This window comes from Pan troglodytes, chromosome 6 (assembly GCF_028858775.2).
Source record: "Pan troglodytes isolate AG18354 chromosome 6, NHGRI_mPanTro3-v2.0_pri, whole genome shotgun sequence".
NCBI classification, from domain to species: domain Eukaryota; kingdom Metazoa; phylum Chordata; class Mammalia; order Primates; family Hominidae; genus Pan; species Pan troglodytes.
In genome coordinates this window covers 42,663,481-42,673,822 of record NC_072404.2, presented here as the reverse complement: position 1 = coordinate 42,673,822, position 10,342 = coordinate 42,663,481, and the positions used below count along the sequence as shown (strand labels likewise).

Below are 10,342 nucleotides of genomic sequence, written 5' to 3'. Positions count from 1 at the left end.
CTGGGTCCCTCTTGTTTTGTGACTTGGAAAGTTTGGACCTTAGGCAGAAAGCCGACCTTGTTCTGAACACACAGAAGACTTGGCACATTTTAGGTTATCCTTGGGAAAATTCAGAATCCTAATGGAAGTGTTCTAAAGACATCTTTTAGAAAAACCTGTTCTCCTCCCTAATACAGGACTCTTAGGGCCCCCGGGGTCAGCCCCCAGCTGCTGACAGCGGGCTCTGCACTCAAAACAAAGATGTGTCCTGATTCCATGGCAGTCTCGGGGTTTGGTTCTTGCTGTGCCCTGTGTCTCACTGAACTGGCTGGCATTTCACACCTACCAGTGGTTGCCATTGTTCAGCTTGCTGGGCTCTCCTGGAGACCCAGGGACCAGCCCCAAGCTTGTCTTGGGCCTGGATGATTGAAGACAGACGGTGGGCTACACTGTCTGATAGAACTACCTACGGCTGTTTAAGTTATTTAAAATGAAAGAAAATTTATAATTTGTTTTCTTAGTATTGGATAAAACAGATATAGAGAATTTCTGTCATTGTAGGAAGTTCTGTAGGAGGGCACTGCAAAAATTACAGTTGACAGTGGTTATTAGCTCCATAACAATCTATGTGACATTGGGAATAGCTTTAATCAGCCCTTCTTACCAGGCTTGTGAACTCTGAAAGCAGCTCTTCCCTCTTATCCTTCACACCCACACGCACGCAGGAAAAAGATTGAAACACGAAATTCTCCCTGTATTTTGTTTTGGGTTTGGAGATGAAGCCTGGCTATTAACGTACTCTCATTAGTAATTGACTGGAAGACCTCCATATTAACTCTTGTTTTCTCCAAAATGCTAGTAAACAATCTTTGATAATGTTCTCGCTGCTTCCTGCTAATTGCTTTTAGTGATGCAATTCACTCTTTCATCGCCCAGAGGGATAAAGGAACAAGTAACATCATGCTGGGGTTTGAAAGGAAAATACACATTTGTCTTGCTGTAAAAGAAACTGCAAATCAAGCTGCTGCTGGTGGCTGACACTGAAACTGTCTCACCCAACATGTCGACGCACTGTGCTGATGCTATCCTTGTAGTGGCTCTCCCTTCAAGACAGAAATACACAACGTCTAAGCCTTCCAAAGCTAAGGACTCCAGTTTTACTGTGAAGAAGATACTGGCTGAGTAGCCTCCCATTTGATTATGAGTTTCTCATAATCAAGTTTCTCAGCGTTTTCAGCCCCTTTTTCCAATATTTTGCCATCCATCCAAGACTTCCTAATTGATGAGGAGTGGAACACATCACTTATATCTGTGATGTACCAATATTTTTGCTTTTTATCGTTTTAGTAGTAGACAGAAGAAGAGAAACTTGTATAGGATAAGAGAATTAGCCAGAGGTAGGAGGAAAACCAAGGCAAGATGGTGTCATACAAGTCAAGGGAATTTCAGCTTTGGAAAGGAGGAAAATCTGTCCGCTGCAGACCCTTTGGGTTTTCTTTAAACAAACATCAACTCCAACTTTGCAAGGAAGATGGCTGTTTTGCCTCTTGAAACTCTGACAGATAGCCACTGTTCTCTGATCATTACTGTATGTAAGAATATGTTGCACAAGAAATTTCTGCATTCCTATTTTTCTCCATAGTATTGCCAGAGTTGCTGATTTGTCCCAGTTCCTACTTCCCAGACCTGGGAAACAACATCTTTCTCTTAGCTGCCTTGAAGAACTGAGGGAGCTCCTTTTCCTTGAACTCCTTGGCCTTGTCTTTCATGTCTACCTTCCATTCTAATGATGTTTCGCTACACATGGTAGAGTGCTGTGTGCATTGTAGACAGCCACTCAGCAAGTATTCATTGGATAAACAAATTTATCCTGAAAGTAGAGCAGCAAAATTTTCGAAGTCTTACAAATCAATATATCTTACACATGAATATTAAGTTGTGCAATTTACTCTACAATAATATGTGTTTGTATTATACTGTGCGCCAGTTAAATTTCTTAATTCCCTCAAAATCAATTGAGTGTCATTGATCTTGTTTGATTGTGACACATTGGCTTGGCTTCAAGTCCCACTGCTGACCCCTAGAGTTTACTTACCCCAGCTTGAGAAGCAAGGGATTCCTATAAAGCACAGGCCAAGACCTAACTCACAATAAGCCCAGCATGTCCAAGTACCACTTCTCACTGTCTTCCTTCCCAGCCTCTATCACCCTTTAGTCGCTCACACAGCCAAACGTATCACCTAGATGCAGCAAGGAAAGGAAAACTTTATAGCAGATTTCTCCAGTTGGCTTTCTGGTCGTCACAGCCACGTAGGGCAGGGGAAAGTATCCGTGGGGAGAGGCAGCCCCCACAGGACCCCAAGAGCACTGTTGATGTTCAGAAAGCCATTGCCTCCTGCTCTGGAATTCACAGTTCCTATTGTAAGTTACAAGTCAAATCCCCAAGGTTGCTCTCCTCATGAAAAACCCATAAGTACACATTTGCCTAATTTAAATGTCTGTGAATTACTCAGAGAATAACTGTTTTCTCCCTTTGAAATGCTCTCCCAGAAAAATGACCCATGTTTGGTATATACATAGCATAATTTTGAAATTTAGCAATTTCAAATATTTTCCTAGCTGTTAAATGACCCTTTTCCCACTCAATTTTTTCCACTAGAGTTCAGATTCCTTTAAATCTATGGATTGCCATATTCTGACTATGCTTCAGAATTCTCAAACTCTATTTAAAGATGAGGAAGATAAGAATCACAGAGACACTCTCCTTTTGTGGATCAAATTTGGGCATTTTCTTTGTTCATTGTGTGGCTTTTACTTCCATTCTTAAAACTTCTGTTTCTATTAAAAGAATCATAATTAAACCATGGGTTTGCAGTGACAGCAATTTTAGAGAGAAAACCGCTTTTCTTAAAATATAATGAAGAGCTTTTTAGTTAGAGTGGCTTGAAAACAAATTATATTTCAGGCGCAATAATGAGGTAACTTGGCCAAGGCCTCAAAGGGTACCAACCGCACAGTGGTGCAAAGGGGCTTGTAGGTGACTGACACCTCATGCCTTAGGCATTTTGATCAGGTCCCTTTGGGTCTTCATTTATCAGCTTAGCCAACGCCAACTGTGCAACTTTTATGTGTCAGACACTGTGCCAAGAGATTGGGATGTTGCAATTATGAAGACAGTGACAGTCATCAGAGAGACTGTGACTGTTCCACACTGTCAGGGCTGGAGTCCTCTTCTCCTATCAATATTAATTGTTCACAATACACCCTCAAGGGCAAGTTACTTACCTAGGGTCTGTAGCAGATAATGGGAAATACTAAGGTGTTAACATTAGGCTCCAATATTGCCAGTCCAAGCCAAACTGGTGGTGCAAAGAAGACTGTAGAACATCTCAGAGGATGGGGAGAGGCCCTTCGGCTTCAGGGATAAAGACGGCTTCCTGGAGGAGACAGCTGCACAAGCATTGCTGTCACAGTTCAAGTCCCTAACCTATAAAAAGAGCTCTTTGCCTCTTTCTTCCTGCCTCATAGACTTACTCAAAATTTCTTCTCACTTTTGAGAGACTGAGGCAGTAAAGTTGAGGAAGTTGTTTATAAGAATGACCCTAATCTCCTGGTCATACCTATCCAGAGAAGTAAATTCTGGGAATTGGAGAGGAGAATGATTGTGCATGTCCCCATTCTTTGGCTAAATCCGTGAATTATTTAGATGATTTCCTCATGAATCCCACCCACCATGTGTATTACCAGTGTCCTAACAATTCGTTCATGATTAATGTGCGTGTGGTAGCCTAGGGTAGGGGTTTGTTGTATCAGCTAAAATATGGCCTTGGACACAACTGTCTCAACAGTCTGAAATCCTCAGAGAGGAAAGTGGAAGCAGAAACATTCTGAGAAATCTGTTTTTTTTCTATATCTCCCTCCCTCTTTTGTCAGTAAATGAATAAGGAGCAGTTCCCATGGTGGTTATCATTAGTGATAACATAACCTCTGGAAACCACCACCTCATAAAATCTATTGCTATTGAGCTTGAAGAGTTCAATGACTTTACTAATGGTTACCAAATGTATACCAAGCAGGACAGGTGATAACTAAATATTAAAGTCAAAAGGGAATTTATTGCCCAGGGCCCTAGAATTCATTCTTCCTCAAGACTTAAAATCAAATGAACTGCTTGTTTCCTCCAGGCAAGAGTATTAAGAAATAACCAGGCTAGTATTTTGATAAACCACAATCACTTACCTTGTAAACTTGTGTTTTTTCTCTCAGACAAGTTTTGGTATTGTCGGCTTTCGCCAAATCACAAAGTCCTGCATTACGGAGACTTAGAAGAGAGTCCTCAGGGAGAAGTGCCCCACGATTCCTTGCAGGACAAACGTAAGTAGCTCTCCTTGGCAGAGGCCTAAGTGGTGGTCGGTTGGTTGTTTCCTAGTCACAATATATCACGCAACAGAACTATCAGCCTAAGTAAGCCCTTTGAACACATCTCATCTAGTTGTAAGTCTTCGCCTGAGCCATCTCATCAAGTACAAGACCTGGATGGACTTGGGGTTTGGAACTGAATAGGGGAGAATGTAAAATGGATGCAAAGGTATCTTAATTGAAAGACGTAAACTGGGGGTTCAAATGTCCACTTTTTACATTATTTATCCAGTTGCTGTGTCAAGGAACAAAAACAATACAAACCTGATTCTGTCAGCTGTCTTTTTCTGAAAACCCAAAATAATTTCTTATTTTCGTAACTTATATGCCTGACCCCTACAACATTTATTCCTTACAATTTAGTGTATCCCATAGTTATGACACAGAGTTAATGGCAGAGCCAAATATAGCTAGTTTACCTCAAAGACACTTTGAAAATGATGATCAGTTACCTCTACTGTTTGCTAAATATTTCTCTTGTATATTTTTTGGCTTTTTCTATATGTTGTCTGTTTTAACATACATGCTTTTGAAGAGACAGTAATGTGCAGGATTCTTTTAGCCCCACATGGAACCAGGTGCCAGGTTGACAGTGTTAACAATACAAATTAAACAAGTATTATAGAAACACTGAAATACACAAGGGTGATAAATTAATTTGGAGGAGAAATGAGATAAAATGAACGTAGCCTCAGAGGATATCCCAAGTAGAAAAATCCGAGAGGGAGAAAACATTCAGAGCACTTTTAAATAACCTTTAAAAGTCACCTTGACCTTGCAGTGTTCAGATAAGCGTGTCCCAGACAGCGTCCTTACCCAGAGTCTCACACCTTCTGTCCTGTTACCCTGGGGCCCATGGAAGTCAAATCTGGATTACCTTCCTCACAGCTCACGGCCATTGAAGGTGAAAATAACCCATGAGTGGGAAATTTCCTGACACATTCAGACTCTGCGCTGACATCTCAGGCAGACAGCCTAGAACATTCACTCTTCCTCCAGCTTAAAAATGGGACAGTCTGGTCTTTGTGATGTCACTTAGTTCAGAAAACGATCTTGTTTTCTTTCATAGGAAAACTTTCTTCCCAGCCCACATTATTGGCTCCCTAAGTCAGGGGTTATAGAAAGAAATCTGAAATCCACTGCTGCAGAGAGCCTGGGACATTGTCTGTGCCTCCCTGCTTTGGGGCAGGAGTTAGGGGTGTCCTGGGCCTCTACCTGTAAATGAGGATCCTCCTTTCACAGTTCCAGCCTTCCCCACCCCACCTTGGCCAAGCTAGACCAGCGGTTCTCTAAACGTGGTCCCTGGAACATCAGCAGCAGTATCACCTAGGAACTTCTTAGCAATGCACATTCTCAGACCCCATTCCCAGCCCTGCTAAATCAGAAACTCAGTGGGTGGGGACCAGCCATCTCTGTTTTAACAGATGTTCCCGCCAGTTCTGACATGCACAAGTTTGAGAACTGTGATTCCCCAAATGTGGCTTTCACTAATAATTTTTAAAAATCAAAAAGTTTAAGTAAATTAATAGCATGTTGCTAACTTTTAACTTGGGCCAAAAAAAAAGGATATTAAAAAATAAAATCTAAAGTTTAATATCACAACCCTTTCATAAAAGAAAGGACCCTCGATTACAAGAAAAAAAAAAAAGTAAGAAGGACCTAATCTTAGATAAAAGACAGTCCCTTCTGCTAAATTAAATTAGCCCTCTGAAAAACTCACACCAGCATCCTCGTTTTTCTGCATTTGCTATTAACTGGTGAAAAGCTCACTGGTGTAAACTCCCTTGTGAACTAGGAACTGACCAGAGCCCAGCGATGTGGAATCACTGCTCTGCAGTGGTTAAACAGAAAGAGTTGAGGTTATTGTTGGTTGAAGCAAACAGCAGCTCCCTAGGAGGTCCCCCACAGCCCCATTCTTAACCTGTCACAAGGGGAAAAGTGGTCAGGACAGAACAAACACAGCTTGACTCCCCATATGGTCCAGTGAATCTGCTCTCCCACTAACAGGACATAGTGTTTAGCCCCATGTTTATAAGGATGTAATCACTTCTCAACCCAAAGATAGGCACTTGACCGACAGGTTTGCCAGGTGTTAGCACAGCACCCCCATGCTAATTGGCCAGCTACCTAGGATATTGGCAGCCACAGCAGCAAAGCCTTGTGTAGGGGCAGTTCCTGGTCTTGCCCACAAGCTAATGCCCCCCAGCTCTGCTAAGACCCTCACCCCCAAGACTCCAGGGTGAAAATAACTAACCTGGAACTAGAGGTGCTGAAGCCAGGGAGAGCCAGCTTGCCAGGGTGAGTGCAGGAGAGCAAGGCCAGAGCTGCAAATCTCCACACAGCTTTTCGCAGTGGCCACTGAGCAAGGCTGGTTCTTGAAGGGGTTGTGACAGCCCCTCCTGACCATGCCTCCAAAACTCTTAGCAACCGCTTTCCTCTGAAATGAAGTTCCAAAGAGCTGCTCCAAAAACAGTATATCCATTGCAAGATGAACTAACAATGCATACTTGTGTGGATCTATTTATCTGCACAAGTATTTATCCACACCTTGTGGGAGAGTGTGTGTGTGAGAGAGAGAGAAAGAGAGTGTGTGTGTACTAGTAAGACTGTATCCTTCTGCACATATGTGCTAGAGAAATGGGTATACTCATGTAATGAGTTGAAATGAAGCAATACTGTGCCTGAGACAAAAAAAAAAGCCCGGCCTAATAAACTGAAGTTTCTTGCTGCAGGCCTGCCACCTTGGTTTGCATTTAATTCCAATTCTGCATTCTGCCTGGAGCAAAATAGCCACCTTTTGGAACTCTTAAAAGTCAGAAACCTCATTCCACTGGAAAAATGAGACGTGCCTTTAATTAATGTTCAGTGTCATTGCTCTTGCCACATACCATTGCCCTCTCTTGAGACCAAGGCAGAGATTGTCTTGTGCCCCTTGAGTTAATCCGTGCTGAATACTGAGCTATTGATAAATCAAATAGTATAATGGAGTTTTCTTAATACAGATAGTGCACATGAGGATTGAGGGTGCCTCCTTGGCTGTCTTCTCCAAAGCTTTAGGAAATCTTTCTTTTTGTATTCCTTTTCTTTGTCAGGAAATTTGGCCTTTGAAAATCGACATCTTCTTACATCCCCCCTCTCCCCATATCCCTCCCAAGCTGACTTACAGGTTGTCATAGCCCCCAATAAACATAGGACCCCACTGCTTTCCAGCCATGCCCTGGGTTCCTCACTGCCTCCCTTTGAAAGAATCTAGGCCAGCATTCCTCACTCCCACATCAGAGGGGGCAGGGAGGAAAGTGCTGGCTCACCCTGCCCATGTGGAGATGAAGCCTGCTCCAGTGGATGCGGAGAGCGGCGACACAGGGAGGCACCGTGGGCAATTTGGGTCACCAAAGCACAGTGAATAATTCAGGTCTCTCCATCTACAGAATTAACTCTGATTATTGATAATGGGAATAATTGCAAATGGCATTTATTGAGTGCTTACTATATGCTAGGCCCTGTGCTAAGGGCTTTACATAAATTATTCTCAACAACCTAAAGAGGTAGATAATATTGTCCTTATTTTACAGAAAGGAAACTGAGATACAGAAAGATTAAGTAACTTATTCAAAGTCATAAGATTAGTGAATAGTAGAGAAAGATCTGAATGTAACTGTCTAACTCCATGGCCTAGATTTTCACCCACTACTGTGTACTGCCTAGATTAAAAGCCAACAATGATCTCAGCTCCAGCATCAGGATTTAACTCTCAGAGCAACCATATGGGATAGATAATGTTAGAGTTACACATTGCAGACAAGGAAGTTGAGGCTCTCAAAACTTAAGCCCAAAGTAGTAGAGGCGGTTGGTGGATGTAGAATTCAAACCCTGGCACTCTGATTCCAAAGGCACATCTTTTCCCCACCATTCCATGCCATGTGGCTGATCTGCTAGGCCACAGAGACCAGATTCTTCATGCAGCTATCCTGGGATGAGCCTGTACCTCCTCATATTTCTGCCCACAGGAGCTTCTACTATGGAGCTGTGCACACAGCAAGAGCTCAAGGCTTACTAGCTACTTCCTTTGAATGGCTTCTGCCTGAACTTGGATCTCACTGATGAAAGCTGAAACTATTTTAATCATGGGTGGCCACATTTGCTTTTTCAGTAGTATTTTTGTTTTAAATCACAATTAAACTTCCTTCCACAGGTATTAGCATTCAACGAGTTTCCTGAATGTCCGAAGTGATAACCACATTTGGGGCTGTGCTCAGCATGATTTGGGGGGCTGGCCCCTTACAAAGGGAGAAATCATGGCCTAGCAAGGGAACATGCAGTGGAAGAAGAAGCACTAAACCCAGCTCTTTTCACCTACTAACCTAGCTGTGTATCATTGCATGATTGATTTCCTCCCTTTAGGATCAGTCTTCCCATCTGTAAAATAGGAGTGTTGAATTAAGATGGTCTCAACCCAGCTCAAACTGTAAAAAGCATTGAAAGAAATGAGGCCATGCCCCAGGGGGTAAATGTGGTGGGAGGGTGCGTTCTTCACTGGTGACCCTGATTCTCACAGATCTGGACCCCACTTCTTTATCTTGCTTCCACACAAAAGGCCTCATCAAAATGCTAGCCTGGCTGTGAAGTCATCAAGAGCCCCCTGCAGCCTCCTTAGAGTGTAGATTCTGGAGATATGAGTCTGACCCCTCTGTTTCTGCTCATGAGAATAGAGAGGCCATCATTTGAGCCTTTCTAATGCCTAATCTTCTGGTGCATCTAGAAGACAAACTATGCAAAAAGCAACCTTTAAAAGCTACACTGTATTTTTAGAACTTTGTGTTTTCCTTTTAGTCATAATCCTATGAATGATGTAGCAGCTGGTCTCTAGGACAAGGGACAATGCATATAAAAAAATATATATGTACTTCCACAAAACCTAGTGAAAAAGTGACGCTTCTCCTTGGAAGCCTTTCTATTAGAGATTCTGAAGACCACCCCCCAGGACAGACTATGGTATTACTCTTGTCCCATTCCATACAATGGGTTTTCAAAGCTAAGGGCTAACTTACCAATTGTAGCTTGTGGACACTGTCTCTAGTTCATGGACCATACTATATATTATAACAAAAAAACTTTCTACAAGGCACTTGTGACTCAAACTCTATTTGAATCTTGAGAACGTTTTTTAGAATGAGTTGGTTGACTATATCACATTCACTTCAATGGTTGGTTTTCCATTGGAAAGTCAGCCAACTTCCCAGAGTATCCAAATGTCCCTTCCTATGGTAGGGATTAGGCAGCCAGATCAGCTACTGAGGGAAAGGAGGCCAGTTCTTGGTTATGAAAAGGGATTTGAGGAGAACTGAAGTCAGTGTTCATGGTCAAAGGTAGGTTCAGGAATCATAGGGACCACCCACAGGTAGATGCCAACCCCAAGGGGGTCAGGCAAAGAGGCAGAAAAGGGGTCTGAGATCAGTCAGGAGGGGCTGTAATGCTACCTTGTGCTGCAGGGATAAACAACCCCAAAATCTCCATGGCTTGCATAACAAAAGGTTATTTCTCACTCACGTTATACAACATACACAGGTTGGCAAAGGGCTGCTCCATATGGTCACTCAGGAACACAGACCAGTGTGCACCATGTCTTCCATCCTCTCACTTTCTGTTTATTTCCAACCCTAGGAATTGCCCTCTGACTATCGTCACCTTGTCCTCCCTGAGCCTCCTCTGCCCATCCATCCATTCCCTGGGCCTCTCCTGTGACATCTGGATGGAACAGGTCACTCCTTCAGTTTCTGCAGCAGGGGAAGACAGAATGGAGGGCCTCCACCTAGAAAAGCATTTCCTTTCACATTTCATTGGCTAAAATTAATCACATGACCTGACTGCAAAGGTTGCTGGGAAGTGTAGTTTTCTGTGGCCAGAAGGAAGGAGAGACAGCTATTCATAACTACAAGTAATGTCT

General features: G+C 42.8%; 1 protein-coding gene across 20 annotated transcripts in view; it reads left to right on the top strand.

Annotated features, from left to right (window-relative positions):
• Positions 1-10,342, top strand: part of ELMO1 (engulfment and cell motility 1) — a 589,252-nt gene that overhangs the window by 561,261 nt on the left and 17,649 nt on the right. For all 20 annotated transcript variants that reach the window (XR_010158837.1, XR_010158836.1, XR_001719198.4 and 17 more), the window contains one exon: positions 4,246-4,353. Coding sequence is in view for 14 of the 20 variants with exons in the window: in XM_003950985.6 (XP_003951034.1) it covers positions 4,246-4,353 (108 nt within the window). In the remaining 6 variants the exon portion in view is untranslated. The remainder of the gene's footprint in view (positions 1-4,245; positions 4,354-10,342) is intronic.